The sequence below is a fragment of the Lissotriton helveticus genome, chromosome 5_1 (genome assembly GCF_964261635.1).
Source record: "Lissotriton helveticus chromosome 5_1, aLisHel1.1, whole genome shotgun sequence".
Taxonomy (NCBI): domain Eukaryota; kingdom Metazoa; phylum Chordata; class Amphibia; order Caudata; family Salamandridae; genus Lissotriton; species Lissotriton helveticus.
In genome coordinates, this window is record NC_136065.1 from 1,555,822,167 (window position 1) to 1,555,845,288 (window position 23,122).

A 23,122-nucleotide genomic window follows, 5' to 3' on the forward strand; every position below is an offset into this window, starting at 1 on the left:
TTTTCACAGGTAAACTTTCCCCAACTGTACAGCAGACAGGCACACAAGCATTCTCACACATTCAGGTCAGAGGCACATCAGGTGAAAGCGAATCAGGCGGTCTTTGCTTCCGCCAAGGCTCATTCCTCTTTGCTTCTCAGTCTCGAAAGCTATGGTTTAAGGAGGATAACTGTATGAGGCGTCTTCTTTGCAAGGCCGATTACTCTGCTGGTCGGTGGTGCAGATATTTCCTTCAAGCAACAAGTCCTATGGGGCGAGGATTTAGGTCTTCTCCACTGGCCAGGAGTGAAGAGTTTCCATCCTGGAAGTGATCACTAAATCCTGCAAACTGACAAACAGACCGCACCGAATATCAGCCAACACTCCCTATTTTTCAGCCCTCCAATATCCAAACTCTGGTGTCCTAGCAACAAAGCTTTCCAATGAGTTGCTGTCGAGATCCCAGTATCTGTGCAGAGGCCAGTGTTCGCGCTTCTACAGTAAGCAGGAATACCACATATGTCACAACGTTCAATGGGCTCACATGACCGGTGTATTGCTGGAAATTTCACATCCTGAGGAGACAACTGTTTCTTACCTCGGGTCTTTGACGGAGAAGCTGCAAATTCCGAGTAGGGCGCCCAACTCATCCTCCCCGCAGCGCACAATGTGCTGCTGCTCCTTGTCGTACAACTGCTTGATCATGATATACTGTCCCAGGTAATGCATGACCTGCGAGGAGAAGCGAAGCAGGAGTGAGACCCCGAACAAACAATGCACAGGCTCACATGGTCTGCAAGACTTCGAGAAAAATGGAAAAGGAATAAGAGCGTTGTGGGAAACAAGAGGCAGATGTGAGCGCTCAAAGGATCGATATGCATTGGCTCACAAAGTATGAATAACTTGAAAGAGGAGAATAGAAACCACAAACAGTCTAGGTGCATGCTTACAAGCACCTTAAAGGCATAGTAAACCCCCGCCAAACCTCCCTTCAAGCAGGAATTGTGGGAGGACTGCAGTCAGGTGGGATGAAGTGAAAGCACCAAAGGCAGGTGTGGATCAAACAATAAAAGCATGGGTTTGCTTTCAAACGCTTTAGAAGTAGACCCAGAATTTAAGTGATTATGCTGGACCATATGTGCACACACTATGTGTCCCCTCCATTCTCAAGAGGTGGGCAGAGGAGCCAGACTGGCGTAACGCCCACATGCTACAACCACCTTCTCTAATGCTCAATACACCATCCCCGCTCGTATCTAATGCCCACAACGTTACCCTTTACCCTGGAAGGGAGAGGATACACCAGGGCACCAAGGAAACTTCAAAAACAAAAGATGCACAAGATGGACTTGATCAATGATCCTCACCATGGAATCACAATTTTTTTTGACAATGATTAATAAAGGAAGTGCAAACATGGCTTAAGCTATTTACATTTCTACTATACACAAAATAAAGCAACTAAATGAATACATAAAACGCACACACCATGTAGACAAGAGGCACGCACTGGAGAACCTGAATAACCTTATTCATAGGCACATCATGAATGACGCTAGGAGATGGGAAGGACTAAAGCAGACATGATGCTCCTTGCAGTTACTGTATACTTAAACACGTCAGACCTCGATTGGTAGAGGGAAAGAAATCAGTGCCACAGACTATCACTGGCACTGCAGGCCGAGGGAAAGAAAAATCACAGACCACTGTTAATTGTAGCGAGGAGAAGAAAGACGCACGCTGCCTAAAATATTGAGTGTCTTACCAAGTGACCAGATGAATACTCGCTTATATGAGACGGTCTTAGCTGGCACGTAGTAATGTCCTCTCTGCCAGCAAGGGATATGCAACCGAATGCCTTTTGTCCAACCCTTTTAAACTTGGCACAATACTATTTTTCAGCCAAATAATGTGTCCAATATTTTCTGCACATTCTCAATCCAGCAAGTGATGCAGTTTCCTAATACCTGCGATTCATCAAGGTTTACATTTGCATGTTTTCATCATATGTGACATCATTGTTATGTCACTTATGACGCGCTCTACTCAATTTCAATAGACTACTAAGCCCATTAAGGATACTACACACTCTTAGTTTGGATGCCCTACATTGGCCACTTTGTCATTTTGATCCAGACAAATGTGCTGTGAATGGTGAGGATTGGAAGTCATTAACCGTTTATACCTTCTTTTAGTTCTTAAGAACCTACAGGGCTACATCCGTCACTACCAGTGTACCAAACCAAACGTCTCCTTAGGACCTCGGGAAAGCAGGCCGGGCTGGTCATACCGTTCCAGTTTCTCTAGTACATATTCAAGAAACAATCCAATTGTAAGTCTCAATTTGAGTAAATTAGGCAACTGAAACCCAGTGTCAGACAATTAAACTTTGTAAAATGCTGAAACTGGTTAACAGACTCCAGTGTTATGATTTGTAATATATCACAAAATAGGCCTGGGTAGTCACCTAACCTTTTACCTACGTTTACTATGCAACAGTTTTGGTGCTGACCTTTTACCTAGATAGGTGCTACATAAATGTTGTGTGGTTTTCCCAAAAACTGGCCTCATTTATTATGCATGAGAATTCTCAGAATCACAGCAGGATTACCATCTTCTGTATAATAATTGTATATAAGGTTCATCACCATCGTCATCCTCAAGACCAAGACGGGGGTCCTTCGCTCTCCCACATCCAGTAATGGGGGTTGGCTCTATCAGGAGGGGATTCTTGGCTATACACCAACACATATGCTAGGTACACTTGGGTACATCTAGTTAGGGTTTGCATCGTAAGCATTATTACGGTCATGTATTTATATGCCTGCATATATCCACTGCTTTAGCACTATAGTATTATTCTACCATCTATTTACTCTGTTGGTGCTTACACCAGTATAAATCGGTTTCTGTCATATTGTTGTTGCAGCACACATTTTACACTAGAATGATGCTGGTTCAATAAATGCTTATTGAAAACGTCCCCACCATTTATTCTGTAATTGTTATTGCATTTATATAGCGCTTTCGATCCATGACGAGGCGTCAAATCGCTTTTTCGGCGAGTAGAAGGCTACTCCGGGACCCAAAGAGGAATTAGTGTTGAATTAGTATAGTGAAATATGAAAGTAATTTGAGTGGTGGATATTAGTCAGTTATTCTGGAGTAAGAAGGATAGCGGAGGGATAAAAGGGAAGAAAGGTTTGCATTCATGTAGCACCTGTTACCCCTGACAGGTGTTAAAGCGCTTTTCTGGCAAGTAGGACGCTACTCCGGAACTCATAAAGGATTACTGTTGAAAATTAGTATTTTCAAGTATAGTACAGTGAAATATGAAATAATTTGAGTGGTCGGTATGTTATATACAGTTATTTGGATAGAGAAGTGTAGGTTGCGGGATAGAAGAGGGAAAGAGGTTTGTATTTATATAGCGCTGGCTACCCCTTGAAGGGATTTTGAAGCGCTTTATTGGAGAGTAGCACGCTACTATGGAACCGATAAGAATTACTGGTGAATTAGTATGGCAAAACATGAAAGTAATTTTAGTGGTGGATATGTTGGTCAGTTATTTGGATTGCGAACGGTTACGGAGGGGTAGAAAAGGGAAAAAGGTTGGCATTTATATAGCGCTGGTAACCCTGATATTGTGTTAAAACGCTTTATTGGCGACCAGCATACTACTCTGGAACCCATAAAGGATTAGTGGTGAATTCGTATAGTGGAATACGGAATTTGAGAAGTGAACATGTTAGTCTGTTATTTTGATTGAAAAGGATAGTGGAGGGACAGAATAGTAAAAGTAGGATAGTGGAGGGACAGAATAGTAAAAGTTGTTTTTCTTTTTGAGGTCATAGCCATAGGAGGAGGCTTTTGGATGAGTAAAAAGTTGTTTTTGAAGGGAAGAGTTTAGAAAGGTTTGTTTTTGGGGGGTCAGTATAGTAAAAAGAGGTGTCGGATGATGCAAGGAGGGGTAGAGTAGGAGAGAGTCTAGAAAGGGTTATTTTGGGGATCTTAGTAGTGGTATTGGTTTTGGAATAAATGAGAGAGTGGATGTCGAGGAAATATTGATAGATGTATAGGGTGAGAGATATGGTAGTGCATTAGAAAGAGTAGTAGAAAAGTTTAAGATGAGTCAAAAGGTTGGGCTAGAGGATATACTGAGAGAAGTATAGGCTGAGAAATAGTGTAGTGCATTTGAAATGCTAAATTTGAAGAAAGTGATACATATATAGAACCATAAGTACATTGAAAGTATATAGAAGCATAAAGGAGGTAAGTATATGTAGATTGAAGATATTGATTGAGGTACAGGATGAGAAATAGGGCAGTGCATTGGATATGCTTTTTCAGGAGAAAAGTAACAGACACACAGATCCAAGAACATGGAAAGTACATAGATGCCCAATGGAAGTAAGAACATGTAGACCAAAGAGGACTTATTTATTTAACTTCAACAACATAATTATTCTACATGTTTATACAAAGCAATACACAAAGATAGGTACATATCTATAGTGAAAATAAATGCTTATATACAGAGGAATATGCTGTAAATTTCTGTTTGCATATGGTGCTTATGTGGGGAAGAGCCAATTCTTGAGTAGTTTTCTGAAGATAAGGTGGTTGTCGGTGGACCTTATGTTGGGGGGTGAAGAGTTCCGTAGTTTGGCTGCTTGAAAAGAGACAGATGTGCCACCCAAGGTTTTCTTCTTGTATCTTGGGATTTTTAGGAGAGATGCACCTTTAGAGCGTATGTTCCTTTGTTGAATGTGTTTGGTGATTTCATTCCTGATGAAGAGCGGTCCAATTCCATGTATTGCTTTGTGGGTGATACAAAGCAGCTTGAACGTGGACCTTCTGGCAATCGGTAACCAATACAGGTATTTCAAGGCAGGTGAGATGTGGTCTCGCGGTTTGATATGGAAGAGCAGTCTGGCAGCCGAGTTCTGAATACGTTGTAGGCTTTTCATGGTCGTTAAAGGTGATCTGTGGTAGAGGCTATTGGCGTAATCGAGTTTGGACAGAACAAGGGAGATGGCAGCTTGGACCTTGTGTGGAAATCCCAAATGAGGGAAAATTTGTAACAGCACTTTTATAGTGCCAAAGCTTGATCTTGATAGTTTGTCTACTTGGGCATTCATCGACATCATGGAGTCCATGGTCATTGCGAGGTTTCTTACTTCCTTCGATACTTTAGGCGGTGATCCCAGCTCATCAGGCCAGGAGGCAAGTGGGTTGTAATGTTTCCAATCGCCACATGAGTATTCCCGTTTTTGAAGCCATCAATTTGAAATGCCTCCTAGTCATCCACTGATCTATGGCTCTGAGACAACTGAAAATTGGGGATTTTCCAATGTCTTTGGGGCATTCCAGTTGAAGGAGTATTTGCGTGTCATCTGCATAGTTCTAGCACGTGAGGTGAAATTGATTGATCAGTACCGGTAATGACTTCATGTAGATGCTGAAAAGCATTGGCGAGATGATAGAACCTTCAGGGTCCCCTTCTTTTGTGGAGTATGGTTTGGACGAGAAAGGTGGGGTATGTGTGACATTAGTTCTGTTTAGAAGGTAGGATGCGATCCAATCTAGAGCAGTTCCCATTATGCCGGCTTCATAGAGTCTTTGTTTCAGAGTGTCATGGTCAACCGTGTCAAAGGCTGCCGAGAGGTCCAAGAGAAAAGCGCAGCAACCACGCTGGAGTCAACTGTATTCTTCAGGTCATCCCAGATGGCAAGGAGGGCAGATTCAGTGCCTCTTCCCGGACGGAATCCTGTTTAGAAGTCTGAGAGTATGTCATTCTCTTCAATGAATTGTGGCATCTGGGCGAACACTGCTCTTTCTATCAGTTTGTCCAGGAAAGGTCCACCGCTGCAGATCTTTTGCAGTCTCCTCTGAAACCTGCATAGAGTTTGAAAAGTTCCCTTGATGCTGGGCTCACTGAGACATCAGATCCCAAGGCAGAACCTCACATACCCAATCTTGTAGGATCGACTAACAGGATGCAGGTGGTCAGTAGTCCCAGAAGCCTCAGAGCCCTCTTCACCAAGACACAGAACTGAGGCTGAAACTGCAGAATATGCTAGACTTGTCATTATAGAGGGAAGAATTCAAGTTGCAGTTTCTAGGATGGCTTCAATGAAAGGGAGCCTCTGCAAAGGAGTCGGGTGTGACATTGGCACATTGATCTTGAACCTCAGGACAGCAAGAACTTGCCCTATATCCTGGAGACTGGATGGTGGTGGTAGACCTACAAGACACATTTGTCCGTGTCCCAAATCTGTAAGCCCACAGAACCTGCCTGCGGTTCAAGGTGGTCTGCAAACATTTTCAGGGAGCATCTTAAACTTGTTACTCCACAGGAAGAAATTGAGAAGTGGGGGTTGGGGGAAGGTTGAAGAACTCAGGTGTGTGGAATTTATTAAAATATCTACTTGTCCATGGGGCAGGTTGCTTCATAAATCTACTTGTCCTGTAACAAAATCCACATGTCACTTTGGCGCCATGTAGTGCGCTGACAAATTATGGCAGCAATTTCATTATATAAGAGCTCTGATATAGCCTCTCTGATTATGCCAGGGCCCATAGCATCGTAATGTTTGAAAACTTGCAATCCCCTTAGGTTACCACATTTCCGCAGATCTACATAGTGGGGCTGAAGATAGTGGTAAGAAATAGTTCCAGTGTTAGAATGCCCTTTTCAGTCTATGCAAACCTACTAAACTCTCATGTTTTAAGGGTTTTCAACAACTCTTTAATCTTTTCCCATACTGAGAAATGTTGATACTTTAACTCCCGACAATGGCAGTCGTAAACCTTCTTCCAGAGTTGGGGAAAAAGCGGTTGGAGGTAAAGTGAACTTGAAAACACTCAGATTTTTGCAGGAGGAAATCTACACATGCACATTTGCTCATGCTAAAATGCAGTACACAAACATTTTCTAGGAGTATCATTTCTTGTCCTAAGTCTATAAATTCTTGGGAATTCACAAAAGCAGTATAGCTGCACTTAATGAAAGGACATATACCATGGGTGCACTTTTAAAACATTCTTTAATAATTGGGCCTCTAATGTGGTCTGGCGTGGACAGTGACCTTTTGTGTTAATTAAAATGCTCTCCCTCTCAAAAAGCGAGACCTATTGGCTATGCCACTGCTTGTTCGTTTTTTTGTTGCTGTTTTCTTTAAGTTGCCAGATCTATAATAGCTTGACATGGTTTTTGTTAACAGTTCTTTGCATCAAATGAAGTTGTTTTCGTTGCTCTGAATGTTGTTTCCATTCTGGTTGTAAGAAGCAGTCATTCCCGGGGCTGTGGGGGCTGCCTAGCTGTGCGCATGCGCTGAACTTTGCGAATGAGAAAAAGCCCGGTGCAGGCGCAATTTACAAGTGTGGAGTGAGTGAGCCCCAGGCAGCATGACCCACTTACACAGGAGTTCATGCACTGCACCTGAATACTCAGCATGGTTTAAGAAAACTTGACCCACTCCCTCCCAGGCATCGAACACATATTTACCAAGAAACTCTGAGAAGAGCCTGCCTGCTGCACTGATGGCTGGTGGTGTGTGTGCCTGGTGGAAGCGTGCACTAATGGCTGGTGGTGTGTGTGCCTGGTGGAAGCGTGCACTAATGGCTGGTGGTGTGTGTGCCTGGTGGAAGCGTGCACTGACGGCTGGTGGTGTGTGTGCCTGGTGGAAGCGTGCACTGATGGCTGGTGGTGTGTGTGCCTGGTGGAAGCGTGCACTGATGGCTGGTGGTGTGTGTGCCTGGTGGAAGAGTGCACTGACGGATGGTGGTGTGTGTGCCTGGTGGAAGCGTGCACTGATGGCTGGTGGTGTGTGTGCCTGGTGGAAGCGTGCACTGATGGCTGGTGGTGTGTGGGCCTGGTGGAAGCGTGCACTGATGGCTGGTGGTGTGTGTGCCTGGTGGGGAAGCGTGCACTGACGGCTGGTGGTGTGTGTAGACTTAGATGTCGTCCTTTAACGATGATGAGAATGATGTTGTCTTTTCTCCATTGATCTAACTCTAGGATGCATGAGCAACGGAAGCTGCTTATGAGACCGAACTTTCTTGTCTCTTGCTCCTCCACCCTCATGTCCTCCAGCAGGCCTCTTAGGCAGATGCTTTATGTGACTTCTAAGGTCCTCTCGGAAACTGTCTTCCAGAGGTTGCTTTCTGTGACAGAGTGGGAGGAAGGCAAAGGTACCACATAGACTTCACCAACATCATTTACTTTGTTCTCTCACATGAAGGGCACTTCAAGAAAACGAGAAAAGTGAAGGGATTCAGACTAAAACTTCAGCCAGAGACTGAAGAAAAAAAAATGGTCCACTTGACAGGGAATGGTAAAAGACAATAATTATTTTTCAATGAAAAAAGGAGAACAAGCATTTACAATGCAACGGTTTTGCCTTTGGAAAAGTTAGAGCTATTATCATTGTAAATGACAATTTTTTTATTTATGTGTTCGTTTTGAAAACCGATAAATAAATGGCATAACTTAATCTCTCGCAAATGGCACACACACACACCCACAGAGAGCCCCCCACACAGAGCCCCCCACACACAGGGCCCCCCACACACACACTCACACAGAGCCCCCCACACACACACCCACACAGCGCCCCCACACACCCACACAGAGCCCCCACACACAGCCTCCCCTACACACCCACACAGAGCTCCCCCACACACCCACACAGAGCTCCCCCACACAGAGCTCCCCCACACACCCACACAGAGCCCCCCCACACACCCACACAGAGCCCCCCCACACACCCACACAGAGCCCCCCCACACACCCACACAGAGCCCCCCCACACACCCACACAGAGCCCCCACACACACCCACACAGAGCCCCCCCACACACCCACACAGAGCCCCCCACACACCCACACAGAGCCCCCCACACACCCACACAGAGCCCCCCCACACACCCTCACAGAGCCCCCCCACACACCCTCACAGAGCCCCCACACACACCCTCACAGAGCCCCCCACACACCCTCACAGAGCCCCCCACACACCCTCACAGAGCCCCCCACACACCCTCACAGAGCCCCCCACACACCCTCACAGAGCCCCCCACACACCCTCAGAGCCCCCCACACACCCTCACAGAGCCCCCCACACACCCTCACAGAGCCCTCCACACACCCACACAGAGCCCTCCACACACCCACACAGAGCCCTCCACACACCCACACAGAGCCCCCCCCACGCACCCACAGAGCCCCGCCCGCCCACGCACCCACACAGAGCCCCCCCCACGCACCCACACAGAGCCCCCCCCACGCACCCACACAGAGCCCCCCACACACTGCGAGCCCCCCACACACCCACACAGAGCCCACCACACACCCACACACAGCCCCCCACACACACACACAGCCCCCCACACACTGCGAGCCCCCCTGTGCAAGTTATACACTGTTGTTAGAGATGAAACGCATAGGTAACCAACAGGTGTAAAAAGGACTTCAAAGGTGACAGACTGGGGAGAGATGATGATGATGTAGGAGTGAGAGAGAGAGAGGGATTGTGCAGATAAAAGAGGAGTGTGAAAAGGGTTGTACACAGCAAGAAGTCTGAGAGGGAGTGTGTAGATAATGGGTAGGTTTGGGTGGGAGAAGCTCTTTGTGTAACATCAGGTGTACAAGGCTCAGAAGTACCACGTCCCCTAGGACCTCGAACATCTGGTACAGGCCGGATGCCTCGTTCACTCTCCTGAGGATGGCAGTGGTGAGCTGGGTGATGGGGTACTGTGTCGAGGGCCAGGAGACCCCATGATAGCGGTGCAGGGTGATACAACATGTAGTGTGCAGGTGGAATGAAGAATCGCAAAGGATGAGGGTGGGGAAACAACACAGAGGGTGCGGGTGGAGGAAAGTAACCTGGAGGTCGGGGTTAGGGGGAAGCAACAGGCGAAAGAACGTCATGGAGCGGGTGGGGAGGAGCACATGGATTAGAACGCAACTCTTGGGGGAGACGTACAGGAGGGCAGCATAACATGGACAGGCAGGGGAGAAGCGCGGCTCTGGCCAAAAGGAATGCCCCCTAGAGCCTCCCTGGGCTCTCAATACAACGATGTGGCCCTGGAGCCTCGGGGCTCCTAATTTCAAATGCCCCCCGGAGCCCTCTTAGGGCTTTAACCAATAAGATTAAGCTTTGAGCCTCGCTGGGCTCTTTAACAAAGAATGCGGCCCGAGCCCCCCTGGGCTCAAAATGAGAAATGCGGTCGGGAGCCTCTCGGGACTCGAAATCAAATGGGGCTACTTGGGGGGAAAGAAGAAACTGCTTTCGAGCCTCTGTGGGCTCGCAGAACTAAGCAGTGCCCCCAGAGCCCTCTACACATACTATGGGAGTGCCCTCTACTAACAGACTAAATCACAGAGGAGCCTCGGAGTCGCACAGCACACGCCCTGAGCAGAAAAGCAGATGCCCATAGAATGTGTGTAAACATTAATCACAACATACTGAGACGAAAAAGCACAAACCGATGCTGCGATTCCAGAACCTTTTCAAGGCGGGCTCTCTCTCTATTCTTGCCATCCATTTCCCAAGACGTTCAACACCTCTCCATCATCTTTTCATGCAGGCGTTTAATCTAGGGTCAGAGCTCGGGCATGACGACAGCACTCATCAATGCACCCCCTCCCCGCCTGTTCCCATTCCCGCCCACAACACATGCCTAGGATCCTTCGACCTGCCGCAAGAAGATCCCAGCAGCATTTCCTCTCCAAGGCCCGGCCGCAACCCATGGGGGTCGGAGGATCAAGCCAGATTACGAGCAATGCGGTCCCTAGGTCAGAGGGCTGCTGTGGAGGTCCCGGCGCTCCACACTCCTCGTCTGCTCCTCTCCCGGCACCCTCCACTCTTGCCCACCAAAGAGCGGCAAACACAGGGACCGCCACCGGTGGCCAAAGGTCTAGCTACACCATTGGTCTTTCGACATTGTTCTGTCAAGGTTTTTGTAAAACGTTATAAATATATTAAACATAAAGAATTGGCTAAAACAGGAATATTTTTTGGGACTAAAAAGCACCCGGAGTAGCGTGCTATTTGCTGAAAAAGCGCTTTGGCGCCTCGTCAGGCGTAGTAAGCACTATATAAATGCAATTACAATACAATATAATACATTGCCCTAGTAATCCCTGGGGAACTACTTTGTGTGCTAGTGTGCTCCTTGTGAATGAGCAAAAAGCTGTCAGTCACAGTGATGCTAATGACTGAGGAGGGTTTACACGGTGCCCCATGCTGCATTTGCAGGAAATACAAAGTTAATGACACAAGTACAGCCCAATGGATGAAGAGGAGTGGCTCAATACGCCTATAAGTATATACATAATTGTATAAAAAACAAAAGGTCTTGCCTAATGCCAGAGATGGTGAATTCCATCTTATTTCCTGTGACCTTCACCCTCTTAAATAACTCCTACCATCAAAAGAGCAAAGTGCAAGGGCCTTGAAACGTCAACAGAATTCCTGAAACGAATGTTTGGTTAGTAAGTGGACAGTGCAGTCCCTACCGCTTTTTGCTCTGGCGCTCCTGCTTGTTACTCGCATGCCTTCCAGCGCGTGAGCGCTTTTTATACTTTTAAACCTACAAACCTTCTTTTCCTCACCTGGCTGTGTAAGCTGCTTGGCGCAGCGAGATTTCTCCGACCTCCGCATTTTGCTCGCTAGAGCCTCCGTAGGCGGACAATCAGGTGCTGCTGCCTGGCAACGGAGTGCTGGACTCGCCCCTCCCTCCCGCCTCGGTCTGACACCGGTGACTAGCACCGTTTGAGCAGAGGGCGTGGAGGGTCCGGGCCAGACACTTCCGGCAGGAAACAGCAGCGCTCTAGTTGTTGGGACGCTGGGGGGGATTTAAGGCACTGGAGTCTGGAGCCTTGTGTGGTAAGTGGACAGTGCAGTCCCTACCGCTTTTTGCTCTGGCGCTCCTGCTTGTTACTCGCATGCCTTCCAGCGCGTGAGCGCTTTTTATACTTTTAAACCTACAAACCTTCTTTTCCTCACCTGGCTGTGTAAGCTGCTTGGCGCAGCAAGATTTCTCTGACCTCCGCATTTTGCTCGCTAGAGCCTCCGTAGGCGGACAATCAGGTGCTGCTGCCTGGCAACGGAGTGCTGGACTCGCCCCTCCCTCCCGCCTCGGTCTGACACCGGTGACTAGCACCGTTTGAGCAGAGGGCGTGGAGGGTCCGAGCCAGACACTTCCGGCAGGAAACAGCAGCGCTCTAGTTGTTGGGACGCTGGGGGGGATTTAAGGCGGATGTGCTGTCGGCAGCGCAGCGGACGAGCGCAGCGGGCGCGACGAAGGCGCGCCGGAATTGCGCCTGAGTTAAGTAAGCCCGTCTGCGCCCGTCCGCGGCCGACAGCGGTCCAGGGCCAGTCCCCATGCCCCTTTTACATGCCGCACTACTTGGAGTCGAGAGGAACTTCTTCTCCTCCGTGGAGAGCTAGGTGGACTATGTCCACATAGCATCGAGGCTGGAAACTACGTGGGCTGCAGCCATTGTACTTATACCTTTGACATCGGTAAGGCTCAAATCGCAGGTAAGCATACTTTGATATGCGGCCTGCTGAATGTACGCTCCCTACGTAAACACTCTCTGGACATCCACGACCTCCTCAGTGGACAACCATGGGATCTGTTTTTCTTGACGGAAACCTGGCTTGACCAAGACTCCATGCCGGAGATCATTGAAGCCATTCCAGAGGGCTACTCTCTGCTGAGATTAGACAGATTACGGGGGAGAGGGGGTGGCATAGCCATAGTGGCTAGACAAGACTATCAATGTCAGCTTGAAAGCACCATGATTGATGACAGCGAGGCTGGTGCCTTTTCCATCGCTATCAACGGCTATTTCACCCTGAAAGGCCTTCTCATCTATCGCCCTCCGGGCTCCACTGTAGCCTTCATTGAGAAGCTGGTGGAAGCCGTCACAGAAGCCGCGCCACGCACGGATAAATTCCTGGTCTTAGGGGATCTGAATCTACATTTAGATACCCCCACGGATAGGGTGGCAAGTGACTTTTGCAATACGATGGCAGGCTTACAGTTCGAGCAGAAGGTGTCGCACCCCACTCACAAGCTGGGCCACCTTTTGGATCCAGTCTTTGCAAACTGGAATCAAGTGAATGCCCAAACCCCGATTTCCATCCCATGGTCTGATCATTTCCTCGTCCCTTTTACCATCGAAATGCAGGGACCTCGCCCCAGTGACCCCCCCGCCGACAAACACCCGAGGCGGAGATGGGCAGCGTTCTCCCAAGCCAAATTCGATCGGGCATTAACTGAGAAGGGCCCTCCTGGGGGCGATGGGGTAGAGGAAATTAATGCTAACTTTGACCAACGCATACTGGAAGCCCTGAATTCAGTGGCACCATTGGGCGTGGCGAAATTGGGGGGCCGAGTGCAAAGATCGGCACCTTGGTACAACGCCGACCTGCGTAAGGCTAAAGCAGCATGTAAACGTGCGGAAAGGCAATGGAGGATTGCCTATTCAACTCGGGCCAAAACAGAATACATTGACTGCAGGCGCGTTTACCACACTCTGATCAGGAAGGCCAAGTCACTGTACTATTGCAATAAGATAGAGGAAGCAGAGCAGTCCACCAAGGAGCTTTTCTCTATTTATAAGTCTATTGCAATAGGGAAACCAGCCGTGGTGCCTAAGAAATTATGCACTACGGAGGGCTGTAACCGGATTGCTGAGTCCTTTGCAAATAAGGTTACCAATATCTATAACTCCTTCTCCCAGAGGACAGATAGTGGCCCTACTTACTCAGAACCCACTAGAATAAATGGAGAACAACGGTTATCCACGTTTGTTACCCCCCCCACCGCGGAACTCCTCCGTGTTCGTGGATCAATAAAATCCGGTTCCCCTAGAGACCCGACCACTCCTAGTCGGTTAAAGGGTAGCTTGCCAGTACTCGAGCCTTATGTGCGTCATCTACTGGACACCTCCTTTGAGTCCCAGGTGGTCCCGACCGCCTGGAGGCAGGCAGTGGTACTTCCTCTGCAGAAGAAGACCAACGTCAGTTTTGAAAAACTAGACAACCTCCGTCCCATTTCCCTCCTGCCCTATATGGCTAAGGTGGCGGAAAAAATTGCCAATATCCAGCTTATGCAGCACGTGGAGACGGCTTCGCTACTCCACGACTCGCAATTTGGCTTCCGCCCCCGTCATTCGACGGAGTTTGCTCTTCTCGTGGCGGTGGAAGCACTAAGACAGGGTGTGGACGAGGGCCAAACTATGGCATTGATCCTTTTAGACCTAAGCGCAGCATTCGACACTGTAGCTCATTCCAACCTGCTACAGTGTCTGATCGGAGGAGGGGTGACAGGAGCTGCGCTTGGCTGGATCACGTCCTTCCTGTCTGACAGGCGTTTTCAAGTCAGGCTAGGGGAATGCTACTCCAGGGAGATTGAGTTGGGCCAGGGCGTGCCTCAGGGCTCGTCACTGAGCCCAACCCTATTTAATATCTACGTCTCCCCCCTGGCGGCCATCGTGGAAGGATATGGTCTCCGTCTGGTGTCATACGCCGATGACACGCAGCTGGTCATCTCCCTATCGCGCGCGCCCGGTCTTGCGGCAGACATCTTCAGGAACTGCATGCAAGATCTCGCGGCCTGGATGTCCGCAAACTGCTTAAAACTGAACGGCAGTAAGACTGAGGTGCTCGTGGTGGGGAGTGTGCCGTCTGCGTGGTCATCGGCGTGGTGGCCGCCCTGCCTGGGTGAAGTCCCAGTTCCCTGCCGTGAAGCCAGGAACCTTGGGGTGTGGCTAGACCGGGACCTTACCTTCGGCCCACAGGTCGGTCGGGTGGCGGGGGTATGCTTCAGTGTTCTGAGAGCCCTTAGGAAAGTGCTAGACCTACTTCCCATCCCTGCTCGAAAGACGCTGGTGCATGCCCTCGTCACCTCCCGACTTGATTATGGGAACCTGCTTTTCCTAGGGGCCACAGGTAAGGTCATGGGCCGTTTACAGGTCCTTCAAAATGCGGCAGCGCGACTGGTACTTGGGCTCCCTAGGAGGTCTTCCGCTAAACCAGCTCTGCTGGCCCTCCATTGGCTTCCAATTGAGAGGAGAGTGGAGTTTAAGGCCCTAGCCACCTGTCATCGCATCTTGAGCGGCAAAGCGCCCAGACCGCTCCAGAGCCTAATAACCCACTACGAGCCCACTCGCAGTTTACGGTCTTCTCAGACTGGGCTGTTAAAAGTCCCCAGAGTATTAAGAGCACGCATGGGGGGCAGGTCTTTCAGATATCTTGCTCCCAAACGTTGGAATGCTCTCCCGCTGGAACTGCGACTTGAACCTTCTGAAGTCTTATTCAGGAAAAAACTGAAGACGCATCTTTTTAGCAGATAGCCTTTTGCGGGAGGAGGGGGGACAGCTACTTCACCTATCACAGCGCGGGGACACGCCAGTGGCGTAACCAGGCGCTTAACAAATGCCCAAAATAAATAAATAAGTATAGGTAGCTGAAATTAACGCGTTATTTCCCGCATTTATCAGAGCTATGTAAATCCGGTGAAGAAGGCTCTCGATGATGCATAGCACAAAAATAATTAACGGGCGTATTTGCAGATAGACTTACAGCAGCACTAAATTAGGTATTTAATATTTGAATGACCTTGAATGTCCTCTTCAGACTGCTGAAGGGTGGTGGCCCAGGCACTGGCAAACACTCCAAATATATTTCCGGTCCTTCTGCAGTGCAGATCAGAAGCAAGTTTTCTGTTGCCATGCATTTATTTTAAGAATAAACATGCTTGCCGCGAATGGGCCTGCCCTGCAGCACGTGTCTGGGCGCTCTGCTCTTGGCGCGCGCTCTTCTTCAGGCGCTGATACCAGGCAGCCAAGGCCTCGCTGGGAGAGCCATGGGCGCGCGCTCCTCGGCCGCCTGCCTGACGGATGAGGCGACAGAGCGGCTTTATTTACAGAATAATGTATTAGGAACAGCAAGGAAGCATTTCTGATACGGAGTTGTCGCCACATCATAAAGCATGACAGCACCCGTTGAGCGCCTTAAAAAGAAATATTTCTAAGCCTCGCTGCTGCTCGAATCTTTCATTATACGCACACGCACAGCCTTAAAAAAGGCATACTTGTTTTTCTGTCTGCAGCACAGGTGTTCGAGCAGTTGTCATTGTGCAGGGCTAGCCCACAAAGCATGCTAGGACGTGCATTTTGCTAGACAGATGTTTACTGTTAATAATAGCCATCTTAATGATGTGACCACGAGTGAGACTGTCTCTTTATCTAAGGAACTACCAGCACTGCTTTGCAAGATGTGAGGAGGCACGGTGGCTCAGCGAGTTAGCCGTTTGCTGCAAGCATCTCCGATGGTCTGAATGCCACGATTTCAAAGCTTGACAAAGACACTGAAAGAATTAGAAAATGCTCAATATTATTATAGAATTGGCATTCGGGATCAAGCAGTATCTGGGCTAAAATGAAAACTCTATGAATTAAATTCAATTTGACGTATATATTGCTGTGGGGGTCCCGGCGCTCCACACTCCTCGGCTGCTCCTCTCCCGGCAGACACCGGCATATGTCCGCCCAGACAGCAGGAGACGCCGCCCGCCCAGCACAGAGGGGCAAGGGGAAAGTCCGGACTGGAGTCCGACGACCAGCTGAGAAGCGGACGAGGGAAATGAAACGTCCGTGTGTAGCGGTAGGGTCAGGCAGCTGCTTAATATTACCTTAATGTAGAACGGCAATGAACCTACAAGACAGCAGGGCCCCGAGCAGGAAGGCGGGTGCCGTCAATGCCGGCACAGATTCGGGGGCGTTCCCGAGAACAGGCTTTCGGCTGACGTAGCCAAAAGCCAAAAATTCTCCGGAACGCCCCCGAATCTGGTCCGAGATTGACGGACAGAGCCCTCTCCCAATGGCTAGCCTCCATTTATGGAGCTAGCCAATGGGAGGAGGGGGCGGATACCCGACCCCACACACAGATCATAAGATTTTTCCTAGCGCATGCGTACTTCGTACGCATTTACTAGGCAAAACCTAAAAATGAGAACACCTCAGCAATGTTCCTGGGATGTTTTCATGAGCTGGAAAAAAACTGGGTGAGAGGCACACCCTCGGAGCTGGAGAAGCTGGGGAAGCGGGTTTGAGTCTCCGTAGGGACGCACAATATCCTGCGATTCTAGGCAATTCATGTCATCTCCCCGTGCCTAACAAAATTAATGTGTCTGTCTGTAACGCAAATGATGCTCATGTAAAGCGCTCCGATACCTTTGGGTCGAGCTGCACAATATAAAACGCCCTTAAAAAAGGCATTGCGGGTAGAGATGTCGTCCTGTTCTTATAGGGATAGACTTATTTTTCTGTCGGTTACATGTAAGGCAAAAGGCTGTATTTTTGCATTCATATTATCGAATTAAAACTTTCATTGCGCTATGTTTTTAATGAAAGATGCTGCAATATAGTTTAATGACTATTTTTGGCAGGGTTTCGTACTGGACATTCCTGAAAAGAAATAGACATTTTTAAGCTTTCATTCAACAGACATTGCATTCAACCCTGTTTGTTCCTAGCACATGGTTTTTAACTTGGTTATGTCATATATTTTATCTACTTGTTTGTTTGTAGAGGTTTTACTTAACCATACAATAAAATTGATTATCGGGGACCTATGTTTATTAGGTTTAATAACCAAAGACATTCTTTGATGCGTTTTCCCAGAGAATCATCTATTTATTGGTGTTTTGAGGTCCGCTCAAGCGGTGGGGAATTATTTAGGGGTTTATGACTATCAATCAAGAGCCTACAATGCAGAAGGTTGTAGATTCCTTACATAGGAACTTCGCTAACAGGTGCTGGATGGTGTAACATTTTGTTCCCTGCTGATGTAAGTTGCATGTCACTCTCCATTGCGAGTAATGACCATAATGTACTCCCTAAAGTGTGTATAGCCATGAATTTACAGTTGTGATCTCTTCACTCCTCCATTTCTGGGCAGTTAATTTCTTAGCGGCAAGGGTCATATTTACAACCAATCTACAATCATTCTTTGGAAATACCTCCCAATACAAGTAGCTTCAAACATAAATTCACAACTCCAGGATCTGAAAACCCCACGTCCCATTTTACAAGACACAGAACCTCTTCTAGATCATTTGTATTCTTAGGAAAGAGCATGACCTATATAGTTTAGCTCCCTCCTGGCCGCATTCTCTCCAACATTACCCATCTAAACTGTAAGCATCTTCTACATATTAGCTAGAGTTATATACAACTTGGCATCACCTCCTTATATACTTCACTATTTTAGACACTGACATAATCCTGGAATGTTCTCTCATAATTTTCGTAACTTTAAGGTCTTGAGTAGCACCTTAATATCCCTCAGTTCCATGCAATCTCTGCCCTTTAGGTGACCAGAGTCCTCAGATCGAAGGTCTTCCACATGTGTGCCGCAGCCCAAAGTGGATGCATTTGTCACTACCATAACCACTGGCAGGGGACTAAAAGACTTCCTGTGACCCAGGTTCTCCTCTGTCTCCCTGCTAAAGTACACTGCGGTGTCCTGCAAGATCACAAAAGGTATCTGCCAGATCGCCCTGATGCAGGAATCCCTGCTTGAGGAGTTACCACTAGAGGGCCATTATACGCAAATCTGCATGCGTGACTAGGATGATTATGAGAAGCAAACAGACCGAGCAGGCATAAGACTGTCAGGACTAGAATCCAATAAACTGAAACATCAAAATGATATCCCTATGTCCCAGAACATCTGTGGAGGAGGAAAAACTCAGAGCATGGTCATATCCATTAGTGCACCTATGATCAGGAGGCTCTGAGAGGGCTCCATGTGAGATTTTGCGGCTGGACTGAAAATTTGCTGCTGTTCTCTGCAGGTGGAGTGGCACCATCTGCAGCGTACCATCTTTGTTTCTCCCCCCAAAAATGGTGGCCCAACTCCGTTCCTCTCACCCAGGCAACTGTGGAGGTTGCAAAAAACCTTGAAGTAAAATTTGACCTCGATTTCTCTTTTCATCCACAAGCCTCAGCAGAGGAAGGCAGGTGTTTCAATGTGGTTAAATCTCTATTAGAATTCTTTCACTTCCTTTCCCTTGCTGCCAGGAATACCGTAGCCTTGGCCATAATCAAATCAAGACTAATATTTCAATAGTCTCTAAGCAAGCTGCTCCAAACACCTAATTCACAAGCTCCAGATAAAACACCATGCACCAGCTAGATTGGTGGCACAACTCCCGAAGAGAAGCCCTGCTTTGGCCGCCCTAAAAAAACTTCATTGGCTACCCATCCACAAAACAATACTATTCAAAATCCTACTGCTAGTTTTCAGAGCATTTAGGTCCACCAGACCAAAGTATCTCACGCCCGATTTCACCACTAGACTACCCAGTGAACAGTAACATCTTCCCCAACCAACCTTTTGAGGCCCCTCACCTTAAAAACCGAAATCCCGAGGGGAAAAAGTCCTTCCCAGTGCTAGGCTCCAATGCCTGGAACCTACTTCCCAGCACTCTCCATTTCACAGAACCCAAAAAAATAGTTAAACAAGCATTTGCAGTGCAATAGGTCTTGTATTTGCGAGAATTTAAGCTGTTGGCATTGTAAATGACAATGCCTTTTAATGTATCCGTTTCAATAATTAACACAAATAAAAAGCTGTGTCATTTACAATGCTAATAGCTCAAACTCAAGTAAATGTGAGACCTATTGCATTTCAAAGAAGCAGCCACAATCGTCCAGAGCTGCTTGGAAAGTGAAAGCGTGCATGGGGCGCTGAATATTGCAGGAAAGCATGCGGTGTTAGCAGTAAGTGCAGCTCATCAAAGAAAATAGTGCTTACAGACTAAATAAAGCGATACAAAAGGGGATGATGGACGGAGCGTTTGAGCAAATCAAACACTCACCCCCAGTCAACTGATCTGGGTTTAATCCATCACCATTCTTTAGCTCACTCAGCCACCCCAGTTCAGACATGGCCATATGCAAATCAGTCTGACCCTGTGCCTCATGGGAACAGTCCAGCCCAAACTGCCAAGCCATGTCTTCCCTGGACAGGAAACGAGCATCCTGGGACCGGTTTCGGATTCATAATCCTCATCAGCCAGGCTATCTTGAATCCAGTGGCCAAGTAAGCAAGGGACTCACGTCTGAGTATACCCTGTCCCACTTAGGGCGAACAAAGCGATACAAAAGGGGATGATGGACGGAGCGTTTGAGCAAATCAAACACTCACCCCAGTCAACTGATCTGGGTTTAATCCATCACCATTCTTTAGCTCACTCAGCCACCCCAGTTCAGACATGGCCATATGCAAATCAGTCTGACCCTGTGCCTCATGAGAACAGTCCAGCCCGAACTGCCAAGCCATGTCTTCCCTGGACCGGAAACAAGCATCCTGGGACCGGTTTCGGATTCATAATCCTCATCAGCCAGGCTATCTTGAATCCAGTGGCCAAGTAAGCAAGGGACTCACGTCCGAGCATACCCTGCCACACTTAGGGCGAACAAAGCGATACAAAAGGGGATGATGGACGGAGCGTTTGAGCAAATCAAACACTCACCCCCAGTCAACTGATCTGGGTTTAATCCATCACCATTCTTTAGCTCACTCAGCCGCCCCAGTTCAGACATGCCCATATGCAAATCAGTCTGACCCTGTGCCTCATGGGAACAGTCCAGCCCGAACTGCCAAGCCATGTCTTCCCTGGACCGGAAACCAGCATACTGGGACCGGTTTCGGATTCATAATCCTCATCAGCCAGGCTATCTTGAATCCAGTGGCCAAGTGAGCAAGGGACTCACGTCTGAGCATACCCTGCCACATTTAGGGCGAACAAAGCGATACAAAAGGGGATGATGGACGGAGCGTTTGAGCAAATCAAACACTCACCCCCAGTCAACTGATCTGGGTTTCATCCATCACCATTCTTTAGCTCACTCAGCCACCCCAGTTCAGACATGGCCATATGCAAATCAGTCTGACCCTGTGCCTCATGGGAACAGTCCAGCCTGAACAGCCAAGCCATGTCTTCCCTGGACTGGAAACAAGCATCCTGGGACCGGTTTCGGATTCATAATCCTCATCAACCAGGATATCTTGAATCCAGTGGCCAAGTGAGCAAGGGACTCACGTCTGAGCATACCCTGCCACACTTAGGGCGAACAAAGCGATACAAAAGGGGATGATGGCTAAATAAGACTGAACTGTGTAACAAATTAAGTAAAAGGGCCAGTCCTCAGGGGAGGTTACAAATGAAGACAAGGCTGTACTAAGGAGGGACTATCAAGTCTAATAAACCAGAAGCTAGTATTTAGGATGGACAATGACAAGCCCATAACAAATATGGGTGGAGCTTCAAGTCCATATTCAAATACAGCATGCCTCGGAGAGCATGTGCTATGCAGGCTCAACCTACAAAGAGTTGTCAGGTTGTGAACCTTGAAAGGCAGGGAGGGGGAAAGGGGGGGGGAGGCAGGGTCCATTGAATCCCTCAAGACATGCCCCTGCAGGTAGGTTTAATCACAGGGCATCTGCCAGCAGAGGGATCTCTGCTCCCTCCCTTTGAAATGCAGACCAGATGTCAGAGGACCAGCTGCTTCATACAACCAGGCAGCCTTTCTCTGATGCACTGACCCCTGGGAAATAGGAGTTTGTGGCTGGGCTGGGCTGGCACAGCATATTCATTGTGCTAGGACACAAGTACCTGGTGTGCCCAGGGCACAACCAGTTCAAGTGTGCCGCAGCGCAGAACATTGTGACCCCATCAGTAATGTAGGCCCAGATTGCAATTTTTTTAATGTATAAATACACTTGGGCTGGATGACATTTAATCAGGAACTTTGATTTGCAAGTGAATGAATGAGTACATATTTGTAGAGCGCTGGCTACCCAAAGGCATCCCAGCGCTTTTTGACCCATAACGGAACACCACTCAACAGAACAGGAAGGTCTTCAGCCATTTTCTAAACGCTAGATGATTGGGTTCGAGCAGTAAATTATCAGGAAGTTGATTCCAGCTTTTAGCTGCGTGAACTGCTAACCGCCGTCCGCCTGTACGAGAGCGCTTGACCCTCGGGACAGAGAGCAGATTACGATGGTTAGATCTTAAGGCTCTGGAAGATTGATAATGGCAAAACAGAGGGCGCAGGATGGCCGGACCGTTATTCGTTATCGACTTATGGGCCATACACATGGCTTTAAACCGGATCCTTTCCTGCACCGCTAGCCAATGAAGAGATCGCATGGCAGCCTTCGACGAGCCATGTCTCAGAACCTCCAAGAGCATATGGGCTGCACAGTTCTGGACGGACTGAAGGATCTTAATAGTGCCAAAGGGTGCACCCAGATATACCTCATTCGCATAGTCCAGTCGAGAGAGAATCAAGGACTGGACAAGGATCCGTCTCGTCTCGAACGGCAGAAGGGACAGCACCTTCCTTAAGAGCCTCAAAAGGCCATAACAAGTCGAGGCGACCTTACGAGCCTGAACTTGAAAGCCCAGAGTGGGGTCAAGCCAAACCCCCAGACTCTTGTCTAAGTGCCTAGCGGTTCATTCTGCAGCTTGCGCTATGGAAGAATCTGTGTGCCTTTAGGTTTCAGCATTGCGCAGCTTGCCATTCTTATGGGCTGTGATGGTATAAAGCCCTCCCACGTGCACAGTAGCCCCCACTGGAAGAGAAAAAAAGGTACAAGCCGCGCCTTGAAATGCATTGGTCTAGGATGGAACGAGAATCCCTTGGCAATTACGCACACCTGCATCCTAACCTCCTGCTGGCACACCCAACACACACATGCAAGCTAACCCTGCTTTGAGAAACAACCGTGGGAGGGCTAGGAGACACCTGCTCACCCCCTCCTCACTCAACAGGCTGACGGAGGGCACACAACGCGGTGAGTACACCGGATACTGGCTTATGGCAGCTCTTCAAGGCGCCTTTTAAAAAGGGAGGCCATTATTGCTTTAGCAGCATTCTTGGTCTGGAATACTTGAGCGCTTTATGTCGAGATTCTTTTTCTTAGCGCTCGAGATAAAAGTGTGTGGGTGTGGTGGTGGTGGGGTGGAAGGGGCGTGTGACTGGCAGTGGTTTCAGTGCGGTTATTGGGAAACAGAAGTGAGCGTGGGGCGCAGCCGAGCAAACATTG

At 48.3% G+C, this 23,122-nt stretch overlaps 1 protein-coding gene across 7 annotated transcripts in view; it reads right to left on the reverse strand.

The window, feature by feature from the left end:
* The window catches only part of MDM4 (MDM4 regulator of p53), a 373,509-nt gene that overhangs the window by 221,985 nt on the left and 128,402 nt on the right, over positions 1-23,122 (reverse strand). For 6 of the 7 annotated variants that reach the window (XM_078644640.1, XM_078644641.1, XM_078644636.1 and 3 more), the window contains exon 4: positions 578-711. The exons of the other annotated variant lie outside the window; for it this stretch is intronic. In XM_078644640.1, coding sequence (XP_078500766.1) covers positions 578-711 — 134 coding nt within the window. The remainder of the gene's footprint in view (positions 1-577; positions 712-23,122) is intronic. 7 annotated transcript variants of the gene reach the window in all.